We start from the raw sequence: 18,551 nt of genomic DNA on the forward strand, positions 1-18,551 counted from the left end.
ACACATAAGTATTTTGGGCACCACATATTCTCTCTCTCTCTCTCTCTCTCTCTCTCTCTCTCTCTCTCTCTCTCTCTCTCTCTGAGTAAACTATTTTTTTTATATACTTTAGGAAAACGATGCAAACTGCTACTGATTCACTGCTTTAGATCTCTACACACTTACACATATACATGATTTATCTTTATGTGCAGTATAGTGTGTCCCGGGGTGATGGGTTCCCTCCTACCAAAGGCTTTAAGGGCCAATGCGACAGAGATAAGCACTGAGGCCACGCGCTGTTATAGAGTATGTCCCTAATTTTACCTTTTTAATATAGTGATGATTTCGCGCAAAAAAAAACAAAAAAACATAAGATACTAAATGGCTGTCAGGTTGGACGAAGAAGAAGAAGAAGAAGAAGAAGAAGAAGAAGAAGAAGAAGAAGAGGAAGAAAAAGACGAAGAAGGAGACGATGAAACGAAAACGAAGACGAATAAAAAGAAGAAGAAGAAGAAGAAAAGAAAAAGAAAAAGAAAATGAAAAAGAAGAAAAAATAAGTAAAAAAAAAAATGTTTAAGATTGTAACGAAGAAAAAAAGTTTATAATTCTGAACTAAATTTCTCATATGCTTCTTTTCCATATGTGTGTGTGTGTGTGTGTGTGTGTGTGTGTGTGTGTGTGTGTGTGTGTGTGTGTGAGCGACCGACCGATCGACCGAGAGAGGCACTATTGAGAACGCGATAGAACTAAAGATTATATTCAAACGCGTAACTCTCCAAACAGCATAGGAGAGCGTTGGAGAGCTCCCGAGGTGAAGGAGTTGCTTTGCCTCGAGTGTGACGTTGGATAATAGAGAAAAAAAGTCACGCTGCCAAACTTGTGTTTTGAACTCTTAATGAGGCTGTGAATGTCTTGTGACTAAGAACTCTCTCTCTCTTTTTATCTATCTATGTATCTATGTATCTATCTATCTATCTATATCTCTCTCACCTCGGATGTGGGCGCCATCTTCTTCTCTCGTAGGGTCGCTGAAGCATGCCCGGTTGTGTCTTGGACGGGACTGTGCAGGGGAGATAAGAGGAGAAAAGTTATTCTTGACATGCCGCTACTAACACCACAATAAAGATGAGGAGTTATTTCTGACATACGTTGCTGCTACTATATATGAGGAGAGTAGTTATTCTTGACTTAGGCTGCTGCTACTACCGCTAAGATAGAGATAATGGGAGAGTAGATATTCTTGACATGCCGCTACTAACACCACAATAAAAATAAGAGGTGAGGAGTTCTTTTTGACATACGTTGCTGTTACTACATATGAGGAGAGTAGTTATTCTTGACTTAGGCTGCTGCTACTACCACTAAGATAATGGGAGAGTAGTTATTCTTGACATTAGCTGCTACTACCACTACAATAGAGGAGAGTAGCTATTACAGTTATAATTTTAGTAGTTATATTAGTAGTAGACATTTGCTGCATCGACTACCATTAAGAAAGAAAGAAGTCCATATGTGCTCAAAAACTGAACTGTGAACTATGGGTCTGATGTAGTAGGGGATTATTTTCCATCTTCTTATCACTGGTATTGGTACATCTTGGTTTGTTTCTGTCTTGACCGTCTTCAGGAGGCTTACCGTCTTCAGGAGGCTTAACTTTTGAGCACGGAAAAAATTGAGTTATCATGACAGCAGTAGCATTTCCCAGGCTAAAAAAGATAAAAAGATATTGTCTCCTCTCGCAGTGCCAGCTTCTAAGCCTGGCGGTTATGTAATATCCTGATGCCCTGCGTACGAAAGGTTTGGGGCGATACACGTTAAATTACAAAACATATTTATTACTATGCACAGTACAAAGCTACCAACTACTCTCACTAGACAATGCATGGTACAAAAAATTGAGGTTACAAAGATATGACTTTTCCACAAAGAATGTTTTATCAGCGAATTACAGCCGACACTGAGCACGGGAGGGGAGACAGGGCGATGTGTATCAACCTTTTTAGACACCACCGAGAGCACGTACATAGTCATGGCCAGTCTTTGTGTACACTCAGCCACGACACGTCAGTTCTTGTTTACACACAGACACGGTCAGTAGGTCTTGATGCACACACAGTCACGGCCTTTAATTTCCATTTACACACAACCACGGTCAGTTAATTTTCTGTCACCACTCACTGATACTCTACAATGTCTCTGTGTTGAGAAAAAATGTTTTAAGGGAAAAATAAAGTTACATTATGAAGTGACTGTGTTTAGCTCCCCAAATTCAATCATTCAAGCACATAGCACGGTGTCCTCTTTATAATGATACAAAATTCTATAGAAAGACCGAAGGCAGTGAACCAATGAATCGTCTATGTGGGTTCTGTTTGTTGCTAAAGCTTGGACCCAAGTTTTCCCGCTCACAGAGGGGGGTTCAAAGAAACGACAAAATCTACTAAACTAAAGACTGTTGTTGTTTGTTGAAGTAAAGTGTTCCACTGGTGTCTAGGCGGCGTTTGTCAGGCTTTTCCTGATTGGATGGACTCCTGTCTGGCTCTCATGGATGTTGTTTGTCAGTCAGACATGTTCTCGTGTAATGCGTTCAACATATCATTATCATTACAAAGGGAAGCTGAAGGAGTGACTCAAAAGGGAAACGAAGTGTATGAGCCATGGGCCATGGCATGTGTTCACTCCGCGGGGTGTTTGCATTGTCCCCGCGGAAGCCGTTTAGTAATGCAAACCTGGCTGGCGATGTCCGTAGACTTTCCGCGTCACTCCGTATGTAACGTTCCGTCCGTACCAGAGACTTTGTCTTGTAGGCATTGGGGAGTTTGTGGTAATTTGGTGGAAATCTTACTGAAAAACCTTCCGCTGATCAGTCTGCTGGTGGTAAATGTGGCAGGAGATTTACCGAGATTTTATGTTGTTGAACGAAATGTTAATATTTTGTGCTTAACACAGTGCCAACCATAGATGTCTATCTCGTACAAGAGGTGAGTTAAGGTAAATAATATAGGGTATGTAGGACGAGAGCATGTGTGATTGACAGAGAAACTACATAAAAGTCAATCAGCCGACGCTTGACAAACACTGCCGTGGCGTCAGAGGAACTTCCTGTTTATCAGATCTTTGCGTGATCACTTCCTGGAGAGGAGCAGCTTGAGATTTCTGATATCTGAGATGACATTCTCAATTTCTAGAAGAATATCTTGGTAATTCCCAAGAAGACTTGATGACTTGATTGCCAAGCACCATCACTCAGGCAGCAAATGAGCCGGTGAGAGGCGGGGCGACTCCCCCCCTGACACTGGTGGCCCCGAAGGCTTAGTTGAGGTAAGGACTGAGAGGAAACTCTTCCCTCACAGCTGAGCTCAATCCATGACTTCTCCATCATCTGCGGCCCTCACCACCTGCAAAGGTGACTGGTGAGTGGCCTGTAGTGATGGAGGAAAGTGAAAACTCACAAGACTTAAGATTTTCTCCAAGTAGAAAAAGGCCCCACACAAGAGGTTGAAATTAACATTCCATACGTCAGCCTTGCGTGTTGATAATTAACGCAACAAATGACTAACAGAGCCCCCTCCCATCCAAACTATAGTTTGTATTGACCATTCCGCCGAAGATAAAATCACTACTTCCTAGGAACCCAAATTGTTTCTGGTGGATTAGATTTAAATAATTTGATCAACTACAAGTATGCATACACTGACACTTCAGTTAAGTTGTATTTTTCATGCCAACGAGACGGTTACTCTGTCTAAAATGAAGCTGATTGTTTTTGAAAGAGAAGTTATTATGTTAGGCGAGACTACGTGTTAATCTGTTAGTTACTGCTACAAGATGCTGAGAAGTGTGCCGCGAGAGTACATTACCGTCTCCTACTGCTTCCTTCTGGCTCCTGCACGCTCGTTATCTTCCCTACACGCTCGCTTCTGGCGCCTGGACGTCCTTCACTCGCAGCGCGCACCACCACAGAGCTAGGCAGCCACCGTTCCTCTACCTTCAGGAGACACCCGATAAGAATAACGTTAAAACATACACGTCCATACATAAATAATATTTGGTGTATGTCCCCAACTTTCTCTTTACCATTGCAGAGAACACCAATATGGCGCCATAATTTCCTGTGTGGTGAATTGATTTGGGCGACGCTACTTCATTAAGAGGACAGCCTGGCCGGAGAGGCGGCCACTCACCTGGGATCAAAGGGGAAGCAGGCTGCAGCTCCCCCGCTGAACACATGGCGGCCCCGCGTTTCCTTGCCCCACTCTTTGGCAACCGAGGGCCGAGTGTGACGGTCACCCTGTGGTGGAGAGAACTGTGCCGTGACTCTTGTTGTGACGACGATGATGACATCAGTAAAACCAAGAACAGCAACAACAATGATAATGATGTACTCCACAAACACCAAGGCCCGGCTCACCAGTCATCCACAGTTTGGGGTAAGAAGGAAAGAAAGAGGACAAGTCTCTGCCTGAGAAGGATTGTTAGCGTTAAGCATGGCATGGTTGTGACTCCTAACTGTCATTGACACAAGTAAGACCTCTCTACGTTAAAGACATAAGCAAGGTTACGTGAGAGGGATCTACCTCTTGAAGGTGAGGTGCAAGGCGTACAGTGATGCTCCAGTACCTCGTCTTCTTCGGTATCTGCCCGCCCACGCAGGCTTGGTCTTCTGTAACCCCCAGCACTGTGGAGCCCTGCGTGGGGGCTGGCGGGGCAAGGCACAGGAGGAAGGTTATGTAGAAGGTCAGACACCTCCAAGGGCCCTGAGGCTGGACGGCTGCTCGGATGTAGGTCCAGGCATGTCCGCAACGCTGGCGAGAGAAGAAAATGATAGTGTATTGTTACATAGTTGTAATTTACTGGACATGAGAAGCTGTTATATCTTTTAGTTATTTTCAATCCTTAACACTCTTGCTGCCACGTGGGGTCTCACCTGACACAGGGGAAGAGGAATGTCTTGAGAGGGGAACGACTCCCTCGCAGGCACACTTATGTGGGTCCTCGGAATGCAGGGCAGCGAGGGGCAGCTTAGTCTCCATGAATGTCACTGAACCAAGGCTGCCGCAGCTGTCCCACTCGTGCAGCGACACTGAACCTGAAACCGAGGCGAGGAACAGTATGGATGTGAGGGAAAGTCAGTGCTGAGATTGAGTAATATATCTGAAACCACTGAAGAAGCATCCATCTATACATATATACGTACTAACGTCCATCCATCAATCCATATATTCTCCACCCATTCATCAATCTGTACCCAATGGCAGACAGACAGACAGATGGGATGCACACAGACGAAGGGGGAATGGTCCTGCAGGCTATCCTGACTCACCTTCCCTTTGGTGGTCTGACGGTTCCCTCGACACCCTCAGCTTGAGCAGCTCCACCAAGGTGTCGCTCGAGTCCTCCCGAACACCTGTTTTCCCAACCCTCTCCCCCTCACTGCTGTCTATTGTCGTGCCCCTCACGCTCTGGATGTCACCTTTCTCCGCTCCTGCTTGCGGTCCCTGCGCCCCTCGCAGTCGGTGCAGCCTCAGAGACAGCACAACGCCCAGGACCACTGCTGAAAAACACACTGATGAGGGGGGCACAGTGCCCGACGGGACTCCACGTTTATTGGACAGACTTGTTGACCCGTAGACTGTGTCGTTTATTGTGTCCTTCCAGTTATTCTTATAAAATTTTGTTATACAGAACTATAGTTCGGCACACGAAGGAGTCTGTGTACTAAATTTGTTCATGACTTACCCAGCACCAGGATGGACACGGTGATGGCCGCGATGGCAGCCGGGGCCGCCAATGGGTGGCCATTCGAGGCTAACTCTGACCACTGACAGTGGTCGCCCAGGTGGCCCGGCCCACACACGCACAGGTATCCAGGCCGCAGGTTGAGGCAGGAGCCGCCATGCAGGCAGGGCCGCCACAGGCACTCGTCCACGTCCTCACACGCACCGTCCACCAGCTGCGTGCCGGGGCCGCAGCTGCCGCACACACAACCATGGAAACAGTGAGTTGAAGGGTGTCAAGGGAAGTCATGGTGAGATGTCAGAAAAGAGTTTCAAATGGAACAGCAAAACAACAGCAAAAGCAGAAAGCGGAAGATCTTAACATTACAGAGGAGGCACCAAAATGTGTATCAGAATATCGGCTGGAGGGCACGGCTCACCTGCAGGAGGGCTGGTCCCAAACAGCGCGGCAGGAGAGCGGTGCCGCGCAGGTAGTGTTGGCACACGGGTTCCCAGGGGGATGACACCCCTGCAGCAGGTGCTGCTGGGTGGTCACCTGGCCCCAGGGGGTGCCGTTCACAGCCGGTGGCAGCGGGAGTTGGTGGTGCGACACTCTGATGTCGTCCAGGCAGGCTAAGCGAGGTGGAGGTGGGAGAGGGAAGCGATCGTCACCATGAAAGAAAAATTTATCAATATTGCACTTAGTAAATAAGTTTTAGTGTCAAACTGAGAGTTTTCCGTCCTGTTTTCTCGCATTAAAACTTGGGTCATCATAGAAAACATGCCAGTGTGTTAATGAAAAAAACCGATCTTTGCACTGAAACTCAACACTCCGGGCAGCCCGAGGCTCACCGTTCTGCAGGTCGTTGTGCACCGTCACCAGGTTCACTCCTGTAAACTCCGGCAGGCCGCCCACCGTCAAACCGTCGTGTTTGTCCACCAGGAGAGGCGGTGGGGGTCTCGCCCCGCCGAGTGTCTCCAGGGACTCCAGAGTCTCGTTGTAGCTCCAGCCGTCCCCGTCGTCCACGCTCACCCACAGGTTGTGGCCGTGACGCTCCGCCACGACGGTGTGCCACACGCCGTCCCCGAGCGGCCGCTGCGACACACACGCCCTCCGCGTCGCCCAGCCGGTGCCCGAAACCGAGGCGCACGCCACGCCCGCCTGCATCTGTACGCGAAAGAGGGATGTTTTTTTATGCATTTAGCAGAAAGGGACGCAACAGTCTATAAAATAATCTATATAGAATAGTGTGTGGCAGAAAGCCAAGCGTGACTTTTCTGTAGTTTGTTTATTATTGCATGTTCTACATTTTACCTTATACTGTAAGCTAAAGAAGAAATAACGGACAAGAATTTAGAAGTGTGTTAGCGTTAGGATGAACAGGTGTATCGGGGCAAGGACGGGAAGATGAGTCTCACGTGCAGAGTGAAGGCGGAGGCGCGGTGGTGGGAGGCCAGGTGCAGCAGCAGGCCGGTGCGGGCACCGCGCATTCTGACTCTGACTTGCAGCCTCAGTACCTGCGGCGCCGGGGTGAAGGACAGCGCCACCTTCATGTAGGATGCTGCCCCTAGGCGGGCAGGCACGGTGGGTGAGCTACATTCTGGTCCCATTAGGCCTGAGTCACACTCACATTGTGGATGTTCCAAGCCACCAATACAATGTCCCCTCACGCCACAGCTTCTCGGGCAGGCTGTGTCTTGCGGGCGGCAGCCCCCCACGCTGGCATGGGTGTAGGCAGGCTCCCCAAGATCAGTTAACTGTAATGAAAAACACAGTAAGAAGTCAGAGGTCAAAGGAATTTACTTGGCGCCATGGATCACTGCACTCGCTGAGCCCTAACAATTTACTCTAGGGGAAACACTCGCCTGGGTACTGATGGTGAGGCGCGCGAGGCAGCCGTTGAGGTGGTGGTGGGTGGGAGCCTCGCGCCACCCGTGCTCCTCTGGAAGCGGAGGGAGATGGGCAAAGCCGCCCACCTGGAGAGGCGCTGAGCTCAGCCATGCACCGCCCGGCTGAGGGACGCGCCACCGTCCTCGCGCCAGGCAGTGGGCGTCGCCCTGCACCGTGCCTCCCCACCCACGTCCACATCGGTCCACCATTAGCACCGCGCTCTGCAGGGGGTGGCCAGGGTCAATGCTGTGTCCGTGTTTGTCATTGTCTCTGCTTAAGTCTGTCTAATTCTTTCTCTATCTCTCCATTTTTATATATCTCTTTATTTTTACACACACACACACACACACACACACACACACACACACACACACACACACACACACACACACACCTGGTGGTCGAGGATGAGGTGCAAGCTGTGCCAGTGGCCGTCGTGCAAGGACTTGTTCACCTGCAGCTTGAGGGCGCCGCCAGCCGTCTCCACCAGAGCTTGGGGCCGCCCGTCCACCAGTTGCAGGGCGACCATGGGGGCGGGTGTGGCCTTGTGCAGGGAGGGCGACAAGGGCCCGGCATAGAGCAGGAGGCCGTGGGGGTGGCGCGTCAGGAGGTGCAGCGAGAGGGTGAGCGGCAGGCACGGCGGCAGCGGGCGTAGCCAAGCCCAGCCGGAGCCCCAGAAGGTACGGCTCAGCACCTTGCACCGCGCGCCCCACGTCCTCCCCGGGCACACGCACCTGAAGGAGGGGTCACTAAGCTTGTTCACACACACACACACACACACACACACACACACACACACACACACACAAGCACGCATTACCTGTCTCTTCCATCGGCACCCCTGAAGAAGCGGCCGCCGTTGAGACACGTGGAGGGCGCGGGGAGGTCCGGTGTGAGGGCGTGGCAGGGCGCGGCGTGGGTGAGGCGCGGGGTGACGAGGGAGGTGGCGTTGGTGTCCACGACCTGCGGAAGGAAAGGAAAGATGTGTTTAATTATATACTTCTTGTACGTATTTCTTGTGTAATGTTCAGGTAGTTTTAGGAAATTCTCGTTTTTTTTTTTTTTTTGTAATACCTGGTGTTCGTTTTTTAATTTGACTTCTTTTTCACGAACTAGAATGATTGATTTTGACGGAAGAATGTTAGTATGTTTTTTTGTGCTCTGTGGTTAACAAACTGTCTATCATCATCCATTCTGACCTAGCTATTGATCTATCTACTGTCTCTCTATCTGTCTATCTGTTTATAAACTGACAAGAATTGCGACGTACCTGCACAATAAACTATCTATCATTCATTCAGGCCTATCTATTGAGCTATCTACCTAACCATCTATCAACTGTATCTATCTAGGCTATCTATCTATTTATATGTTGAAAAGTCTATCGACGTACCTGCAGCGGGGGACTGGTGGAGGCGAGGGAGGTGACGGAGTGCACGTGGGCGTCGGTGCCTCTGCCAGGGAGTGTGTGGGCGGCGGGGGGCGGCGGCTGGGCGGTGACGGTAAGGTTGGTCGCTGCCATTATCTGTAGGCGGTGTGATAAGGGTGGTGTGTACTCTCTCTGTCTGTCTGTCTGTCTGTCTGTCTCTCATACACATTATTGTTACCCTTAAAATAACATAAAAAACACAAACGAGAAAACACAGAACAAGAGAACGAGGAGAACACAGGAAGAGAACAAGAAGGAAAAAACAAGAGAAAAAAAAACGTAAAAAACAACAAGAAAAAGTAGGACAAAAAAAACACACACAATATCTGCAGGTCAGTGTCAAGCCTGTTCAGCTGTTTATGGTGATGGGGGAACACACACACACACACACACACACACACACACACACACACACACACACGTACCCCCCCCCTCCCCCCCCCTACACACACATACCTCAACCCCCTTCCCTCCCTCACACACGTACCTCCTCCCCTTCCCCACCCACACCCACACAATTGTAAGTCCTCCCCCCTCCCCTCCTCACCCCCCCCCACACAGGACAGCAAACAGGGCGCCGGAACAGTCAAGAGAGTTGTGTATATAGCGAGAACGACAAATATTTAAGTGACTCTGCAGGTACACAACAACGCTCGGATAATAAATATTTTCGACGAGCCAGCCAACTAAGTGTTATTGACGCTGGTGTGGGAGGGACGGGGTTGTTTGTGTGTGGGAGGGAGGGGGTACGTGTGTGGGGGGGGGAGGGTGTTGTGTGGGGGGGGGAGGGACGGGGTTGTTTGTGTGTGGGGGGGAGGGGGTATGTGTGTGTGTGGCGGAGGGTATTGTGTGTGGGGGGTGTTGTGTGTGTGTGTGTGTGTGTGTGTGTGTGTGTGTGTGATAATCAGTTGAATAGGGGCACTGATTAGAAGGTATTGTATTTTTTTCCTGTTGTATTTTCTTGTTTTTTTCATATATGTTGTTTTCTTGTTTTATTGTTCTTTTTCTATGTTTTTTTCTTGTTTTCTTGTTCTACGTTTTCTCGTTTGTGTTTTGTTGTCTTAGTGATATTTTTAGGGACATTCTTTTATAGTACTGACCTGACGGGTGTGAAGCGTAAGAAGCCCCTGAATCTTGACGGGGTCGAGGTAGGTGCCGCGTGAGTCCTTAGCGCTGACCCAGACGCAGGTGGAGGGCGACGCAGGGTTGGCGGGGGCGGGAGGCGTGGCTGCGGCGGTGGCCCTGGGGTGTGAGGGTGGCGGGGCAGCCGAGCATCCACCGTACACACTCACAACCTCCACTTCCACGTCTCGCTCCTCCAGCACGGCCACCACCTCCTTCAGTAGCGCCCCCAGCCGTCCTCCGCCCTCCTGTGGGTTGATGACACTACAGTTTATTGACGAAATCTTCCCAGACGTAGAATACATAAGATGACAAATTGATATTAAAAACAGCAAAATAATATGTCCACAATCACAATTTTGGAGTGTTTTGTTATCAGGTTTAATCAGTTCCTTCCCTCTAGTCGCTCGTAGTTTATTTCTGGTCTCCGTTAAGGTCTTAGGTGACACGTAAGTCATTAGTTAGGATATCTGTTACATAACCCGATGGTGGTGCTTATTTGTTATGCATCTTTTGTTCTTTGCTGCTTTGTTAGTCTAGTCAATGTCCGCCATCTGTTCTTTTTTTTTATTCACTCGCTACTTTGGCTAGAAAAAAAGCATCAGGTATCTAATAAAACCCTTATTTCTAGTACGCTCACTACAGAAACTGCTTATGTTCCAATCCATCTGATCTTAAAGCAGTTTACAATTAATTTCGTCAGCCCGATCGTAAGTGCTGAACTCGAACCTAACTGGAAGGAGGAAACACTTGCTTGGCTGTCGCGAGTACTTACCGAGGGAGACCAGCCGCGCGTGAGGTCCGCGGGCGTGGTGGGCGTGAGGGCGAGCGGCGCCGCGTGGGCCAGAGCCTCGGGCGTGAGGAGCCGCACCACCACCGTCACGTTCGCCGCTACGCCCCGCTGACGCCACGCGCGGTCACTAACGGAGAAGCGGAGGTCGTACCTGGCGAAACAGATGAACATACAGGTAAACAGACAGATACATGAACAGACAGATGGATATACCGGTAAACAGAGATATATTGATAGACAGACACAGAGAAAGATACATAGACAGAGAGATAGAGGGAAACGCATGACAGTAAGAAAAATGGAAAACAAAATATATACAAGTAAACAAGCAGTTGATTTAATAGACAGATAGATGTAGTGGTAAACAGACAGATAAATTAATAGATAACCACATAGATAGATAGACGGGCAAAAGAACAGTAAAGAAAATAAAGTAAATATCTTCACAATCACGCCTTGCTTCACAATCTTCTCCGTGAGGTTCCAGATTCAATTAGGGTTCGTGACTAACGCTAATCGGGTGGCTTATCTCTTCCTACTAAATTTGATAATGTATTCTAAGTGCTTCGTGAAACGGCTCAAGGTCTTGTGTGCTCCTCTACTGTATATATATCTGTAGCGTCTTTTACCTAAACACACACACACACACACACACACACACACACACACACACTGTTTATAATACTAAGACAGATTACAGGGGGAAGTAGTCAGCGTTTACAAGAATACTCCCAGCAGCAGCAGCAGTGTTCGAGAGGGAGAACTCTTATATCTATACAAGAGGACCCGTGGCCGGTGGTTGCCCTGAAGAAAATGGGTCTCAAATTTGCATGGGTAACTATTTCACTACTACTCATTTACTTATATCAGAGTACGTGACACGCCTGGAAGTAATCGCGCAACAGACGAACGTAGTTACATACACGCAGAGTCAATGTAGCAGAAGCGAACTACCTACTACTTGGCTTGGCTCCTACCTAGCGGCCGAGCGTGAACCCTGTCTGCCTGCCTGCCGGTCCTACTGTCTCGGCCTGAAGTGTTGATTCCAGAGTATTGATTCGTGCATCCCAGGTATTATTACGAGCAAGTGTGTTGGAGGGGCGGAGGACGAGGCACGGGCTGGGGAGTTGGGGAGGAGAGTGGATGAGAGGATGGAAGAGGAGAGAAGTTGGAATATATTACTTGATTCGTCTGTACTTCCTGTTGACTGATTGATTGTTTGATTGATTAACTGATTGATTGGGTTAGAATTTCATGGCGCCGCGACTATTTGACTGATATATCGGTTCAATTCCCTCTTTTTGTTGGCATTATTTCTGAAAGGTCGGGAAATGTATAGAACGATAGCCACAAAACGTTTAAATTCACGTACAACACAATAAGGATATGTTAGAATTATGGTCTATTTGTGCAGCGGAAATAAACAAATAAACTCTCTCTCTCTCTCTCTCTCTCTCTCTCTCTCTCTCTCTCTCTCTCTCTCTCTCTCTCTCTCTCACACACACACACACACACACACTAAATAACTATACCTGCTCTGCTCTTTTGACCTGGATCCCGTTGGTACATAATCCGGATACAACGAAGGGAAGGGTGGCTTTACTCAGCCGCTGCCTAAAATAAAAATAAAAAATGTATCCGGATTAAATCTTATGGTGAAGTTGAATTTTGTCAGAGGTCTTTTTCGTTTCATCGATTTCCCTTCCTCTTTAAACTAACTATCATGCTTCGATTTATTATTCAATTCGTCATATTAATTTCATCTTACTTTGCTTCATCAACGATCATGTTTCTTAAAGGCCCCTCTAAGCGAAAAAAATAGAAAAGTCATCACTCACGCAAACAATTTCATAATATATATCAACGCATTTGTGGTCAGTTTATGCATTATCTATTTTGGGGGGTCCTTATCATGACAAAAATATGGCCCGTCGCTGGTACACGGTAAAGCCACAAATTTGGCCCGTCGCTGGTACCGGGTTTAACGCTTTCCAGAGGGGAGTATATCAAGACATCGCAGGAACATTTTCTCGATATTTTTTTCTTTTCTTTTTTACATGATCAGCATTTTGTGGTACGTAGTGAGACTTTTCTTCTCTATCGTTAGCCGCTAGCAGAATAATATCGTTAACTCGCTGGATATGCACGGGGAAGGGAGGAAGGAGGAGAAGAGAGAAGGAGAAGGGGAGAGGAGCGAGGGGGAGATGAGAAGGAGAGAAGGGGGGAGAGATGGGGATGGGGGAGAAGGATCACAGAAAAGAAAAACAATCATCGCAGCCCACGTAAAGAAAACTAGGTCAGGCAAAAGTCAGCCGCGTATATTTTTGCGGCGCGCGAGGATGCTGTTTTCCGACAAGCCTCGCAAACACCAACGCCGACGCCGCCACTACCAGGAAAGAACCGAGACAAGAGGAGAAGCTTACCGTGCCCCTGATCCTCGCTCGCTCGCTGCCTCCCGTTCCTAATACATGCACAGACAAGAGAGAGATAAGACCATACCGTATTAGAACGCACAATATTTAACATACGAACTTCCTCTGACGCTTCACATTCGCAAGTTTCTCTCTCTAGTTAGCGATAAGGGAGAAACAAAATAATACAATCCAACTTGCAAAATATACTCGGACGTTGCTGGTGAGCGTTAGCATATCTCCGGTAAGCCGACAGCCAAAAAATGTTGCAGCGGAATTTTCAACCGTCGAGAGCAGTTGTTGTTGTGTAGTGTTGTGTTGTTGTGTTGTGTTGGGCGGGAGGGGAGGGGGGGGGGGGGGGGCAGTACAGGAATGGGCGGAAGGCCGGTTTTCGCTTCCATAGAGTTCGGATAAATTACATTCCACGGGCCCGTCATATGTTTGAGTGTTTCATCAAAAAAATATATAGGGAGAAAAAAATGGGAAAGAGGCTTATGCTGTGAGTGTGTGGTGTGTGTGTATGGGTGGGGGAGGAGGGAAAGGGAGGGTTGTGTGTGTGTGGGGGGGAAGGAAAGGTGGGGGAGGAGGGTTGTGTGTGTGTGTGTGTATGTTTGTGTGAGGGGAAGGAAAGGGGGTAGGTCTCTATGTGGGGGGGTTGAAGATAAAGGGGTGGGTGTGGGGAGAAGGGGGGTCTTTGTGTGTGTGTGTGTGTGTGTGTGTGTGTGTGTGTGTGTGTGTGTGTGTGTGTGTGTGTGTGTGTGTGTGCTGCGGCCCTCTCCATCTCCGGCCTTCAAGTGTCCCTCCCTGCCTGTCCGCCCTTGCGTCCCCTCGTGAGCCAAGTGAAGCCTCGCTAAACACGACTCGCGGCCTCGTGTTGACTGGACATGTTGACTTCCGTGATTGATTAGCTGGATAGGATGCAATCTAATGACAACGACGACAACAACAGGAGAAGCAACAAATAATAATAACAAGGAAAACAACGACAATTAATATAACAACAAGAAGTGAAACAACAACAACAACAACAACAACAACGAGAGGAGAAACAACAATATGAGGAACAGGATATGAATTTCACGACGCAATAACACCGCCAACAGAAGTTTATAGCATCCTTTTTTTAATAACAGAAGGAAGCAATTTAACAGACAAAAAGAAAGATGAACCAACAGCAGCTAAAACAACAACAACAACAACTACTACTACTACTACTGCTGTTCCTGTTACTTTTTTCCTTCTTCATAGATTATCCGCCTTTCTTTGTCTTACAGCGGCCCTTGAGGAGCTTGCGGGATTGTTTTTCTGCTTTTCTTCTTTTTCTTCTTCTTCTTCTGCTTCTTCTTTTCATTATCGAGATCCATGAAAGGGCAACCACACAATGCCATAAGAAGACGTGCATGAAGAGGAAAAGGAAGTGAAAGGGATAAAGGAGAAGGCGTGAGCTCACCTGCCTTCCCGGGTCTGACTGGAGGCGAAAAGAGCACCATCGGGTCTGAGGGTGAAGAGCGGGTGTGGCGGCCCCGACCACTCGAACTCCTTGTCGTCTAGATCCCAGTCATCCGGGTCCTCCACGAAGACCCGGCCCAGCGGAGCGTCAGACCCGCCGCCCTGAGGAAGATGTGTAAAGAGAAAGGCGTGAGAGACGGGCATAAGGAGTGGGAGATTGAGAGCAGGGGAGGAAGGGAAGGCAGTCAGGAGGGACAGAGGAATATGAAGGGAGTTGTCTAAGGAAAAAGGAGTGAGAAATGGACATAAGGAGTGAGAGATTGCGAGAAGGGGAGGAAGGGAAGGCAGTCAAGAGGGAAAGAGGAATATGAATGGAGTTGTGTGAGGAAAAAGAAATGAGAGACGGGCATAAGGAGTGGGAGATTGAGAGCAGGGGAGGAAGGAAAGGCAGTCAGGAGGGAAAGAGGAATATGAATGGAGTTGTCTAAGGAAAAAGGAGTGAGAAATGGACATAAGGAGTGAGAGATTGCGAGAAGGGGAGGAAGGAAAGGCAGTCAGGAGGGACAGAGGAATATGAAGGGAGTTGTCTAAGGAAAAAGGAGTGAGAAATGGACATAAGGAGTGAGAGATTGCGAGAAGGGGAAGGAAGGAAAGGCAGTCAGGAGGGAAAGAGGAATATGAGGGAGTTGTCTAAGGAAAAAGGAGTGAGAAATGGACATAAGGAGTGGGAGATTGCGAGAAGTGGAGGAAGGAAAGGCAGTCAGGAGAGAAAGAGGAATATGAATGGAGTTGTGTGAGGAAAAACTTACCTAAGGGGTGAATGGTCGAGAGGAAGGGAAAGAAAAGGAAAGACGGTCAGGATGGAAAGAGGAAATTTAACTCGGCGTGTGTGTATTAGTTGATTAAAAAGGAGTTGTTTAAGGAGTTGTGTAAGTTAAATGGGATGAGAAAAGGAAATGAAAAGTGGAAGATCGAGAGAATGGGAAGGAAGAGAAGAAATAAAATCATGAGAGAAAGAGGAAAATGAAGTAGAAAACGTAGGAAAATGAGCAGAAAATATCAACTGGTTTTAAAAGTGGATAAATGATTCTTACTGTGTGTGTGTGTTTGTGCGTGTGTGTTTGCGTGTGTGTGTGTGGGGCGTGTGTCTGTCCTTGCGGCCTCCCTCACCTGAGTCTTCCACAGGTACACAGTCTTGGCCGCGGGCTTCATGGGGTTGTCGTTGAGGTCGTCCACCAGCACAGTGAGGCGGTGGGTGGCGGCGAGGCCCTGCGCGTCGGACACCAGCACGGCCACGCTCAGCTGCCGGTGATCTTCCCTGTCCAATGGCCCTGACGTCCACAGCTCCGCCCCGCCGCGCCCGCTGTCCAGGCCTGGGAGGGCGGCGAAGGGGCGAAGGGGAAAGGTTAAATGTGAGGACAATGGAGGGCGTAGCATTGGAATATGGAACAGAGAAGGGACGGGAGAAAACGGTGGAAAATGACATATGCAGCGAGGAGGGAGCGGACAGAAAATAAGAGGAACGTCACGAATTTTCTTGATATTATAGAAGTGTTGCGATGGTGACAAGTTTTAATCTGCGCTCAGTCTGATTATTAAACATTCTCTCTCTCTCTCTCTCTCTCTCTCTCTCTCTCGGAATTTATCCCTGTGTACTCCAATAATGTCATGCCTGTTTGGAAAAATGGTACACATTAAGCTGCATGTTTACCAAGGTGTAATGCAAATTTACTAGTTTGTGTGCATACGTGCGTGGGTGCGTGCGTGCGTGTGTGTGTGTGTGCATATGTAAGTGTGTGTGTGTGTGTGTGTGTGTGTGTGTGTGTGTGTGTGTGTGTGTGTGTGTGTGTATCAGAGAGAGAGTGAGAGAGCGAGAGAGAGAATACTAATCAGAATTATGGTTGGCAAGGCCACCGAGACGGCTGACACATTGGAATCTCGTGGCTCTACGTATGCCCTGCTGCTGTTGCCACCAGACGCATGTGCTGCCTCCCTCCTCGAGTGACCCCAGCAATGTGAGTGTCGTGTGGAGTGGCGTGATGGCCAAGGATGAAGGGATTAGAGGTCGTACTCACGTAAGTCGAACTTCAGGCTGATCATGGAGAAGACGTGGGCGGGGTTCGAGGGCGCCAGGGAGAGGGTGAAAGGCGGCCCGTGGCCCAGCGCCCACACGTCGGGGTCGGTCACCTTCAGCACCCCCAGCCTGGTAGGCGGGGCGCCCTCCGTCACGTGCAGGAGGGTGGGCGGTGTGATGTAGGGCGGGCAGTCGTTGACGTCCGTGACGGTGACGGCGAGCGTGGCGGTGGCGGAGAGAGCCGGGCTGCCGCGGTCCACGGCCACCACCAGCACCACAACCTCGTCCCCGCCGGGCGCCTCGCGGTCCAGCTGCCGCATCAGACTGACGCCGCCGTCCCCGTCCACAGAGAAGGCGTCCCCGCCACCCTCCACACGGTAGTCGACGCCCTGTGTCCCGCCCTGAGGACCGTGGCCGCAGGTTACTGGGAGTTGCAATGTGGTGATGCTGAACTCTGAGTCTCGTATTTTGCGCAACGCAATAACGAGTTATCTCAATCTTATAATATTCTGTTACTTGTAAAACCTCCGTAACAACTACTATGAATCACAATTAATTATTCTTCTGTGGAGCTATTTTGCTTTACGCTTTATTGTAATGAGTGTGTGCCTAGAAGCCATGAAATCACCGGCAGAATTCCAAGTCAGGGTTAAAGTTTTGGTTAAAGATAACACTTCATCGCTCCTCACTGGGCATCAGATAAAAAAGGCCTTTTGGAAACTTGAAACAGGTGAACCATAGTGACTCAGGCAACCGGTCGGTCCTTGGGTTCCAGTTACCTTCCAAGAGCGCAAACCCATGAAAATGGAGATGTTAAAATTTGCATTTTTACTGTACAAACTTTGTTCCATCGGTGCTACTTCGAAGCCGCAGCTTTTTAAAAGTTTCTGTGATTTTTCTGATCTAGCCGAGGCTCGTGTCGCGGCCCCAAACAGAGAACACAAGTACCTGTTTCTGGCCTCGTGAACACACCTGGTGCTGTTCACGCAAGGCTAGTTATAGAGTGTGGAAAAAAAATCTTAAAATTCCCAAGTTTACCTTTACCTAAACATATATAATTCACAGTTAGGATCCTTATTTTATTTGCTATGCCCAAATGACACAGACTATTCACGCTGAGCAAGTGTGTGCAATTAGCTAATGAAGATAAATCCCAACCCAGGAAGTGCAGCAATGCGGAAGCCGAATAAAACATACGTATACATGATTGACACAGTGTTTAGCGTCTATTGTGTTAGATACATACTCAAATGACACAACCTATTAGTCATGAGGAAGTGCGACGAGTTAGCAAATGCAAGTACACTAGATCAAAGCCCTGGACGTGAAGTAATGTGAAGTAATAACATCAGTCTCATCTGCATCACCATTAACTGTTATTACTCCAATGCAGGACACTAACTATAGTACTTGCGTTCTCTATCCTGCTTCAGCAAGGGTTTTTATTTCATCTCCGCCTGGTTCTTTGTCGGGCCTTAGTTCTACAACTCCTGGGTTACTAATCTGTAGTTTTGGTTCTGCGCACGATATGACCCACCAAGTTTCACATTCATAATTGTAATGAGAATCTCTTCATTCCATTGCCTGCTCCATGATTCACACATCTTTAAAGCAGCCATCTGATGACCCCTTAAAACAGCAATATCTTCAACCTTTGTTCCTTGATTCACACATCTTCAAAGC

General features: G+C 48.4%; 1 protein-coding gene across 1 annotated transcript in view; it reads right to left on the minus strand.

Moving 5' to 3' along the window:
* Nucleotides 1–4,299: 4,299 nt before the first annotated feature.
* The window catches only part of LOC126998643 (putative neural-cadherin 2), a 127,367-nt gene continuing 113,115 nt past the window's right edge, over nt 4,300–18,551 (minus strand). Inside the window, exons 11-26 of the mRNA XM_050860593.1 lie at nt 16,870–17,269; nt 15,965–16,167; nt 14,796–14,956; nt 10,917–11,085; nt 10,120–10,389; nt 8,984–9,115; nt 8,411–8,553; nt 7,985–8,324; nt 7,566–7,811; nt 7,119–7,457; nt 6,552–6,867; nt 6,140–6,332; nt 5,722–5,954; nt 5,306–5,533; nt 4,910–5,071; nt 4,300–4,787 (exon numbers count right to left, since the gene is read on the minus strand). Coding sequence (XP_050716550.1) covers nt 4,495–4,787; nt 4,910–5,071; nt 5,306–5,533; nt 5,722–5,954; nt 6,140–6,332; nt 6,552–6,867; nt 7,119–7,457; nt 7,566–7,811; nt 7,985–8,324; nt 8,411–8,553; nt 8,984–9,115; nt 10,120–10,389; nt 10,917–11,085; nt 14,796–14,956; nt 15,965–16,167; nt 16,870–17,269 — 3,828 coding nt within the window. The 3' untranslated portion in view covers nt 4,300–4,494. The remainder of the gene's footprint in view (nt 4,788–4,909; nt 5,072–5,305; nt 5,534–5,721; nt 5,955–6,139; nt 6,333–6,551; nt 6,868–7,118; nt 7,458–7,565; nt 7,812–7,984; nt 8,325–8,410; nt 8,554–8,983; nt 9,116–10,119; nt 10,390–10,916; nt 11,086–14,795; nt 14,957–15,964; nt 16,168–16,869; nt 17,270–18,551) is intronic.

This window comes from Eriocheir sinensis, chromosome 14 (assembly GCF_024679095.1).
Source record: "Eriocheir sinensis breed Jianghai 21 chromosome 14, ASM2467909v1, whole genome shotgun sequence".
NCBI classification, from domain to species: domain Eukaryota; kingdom Metazoa; phylum Arthropoda; class Malacostraca; order Decapoda; family Varunidae; genus Eriocheir; species Eriocheir sinensis.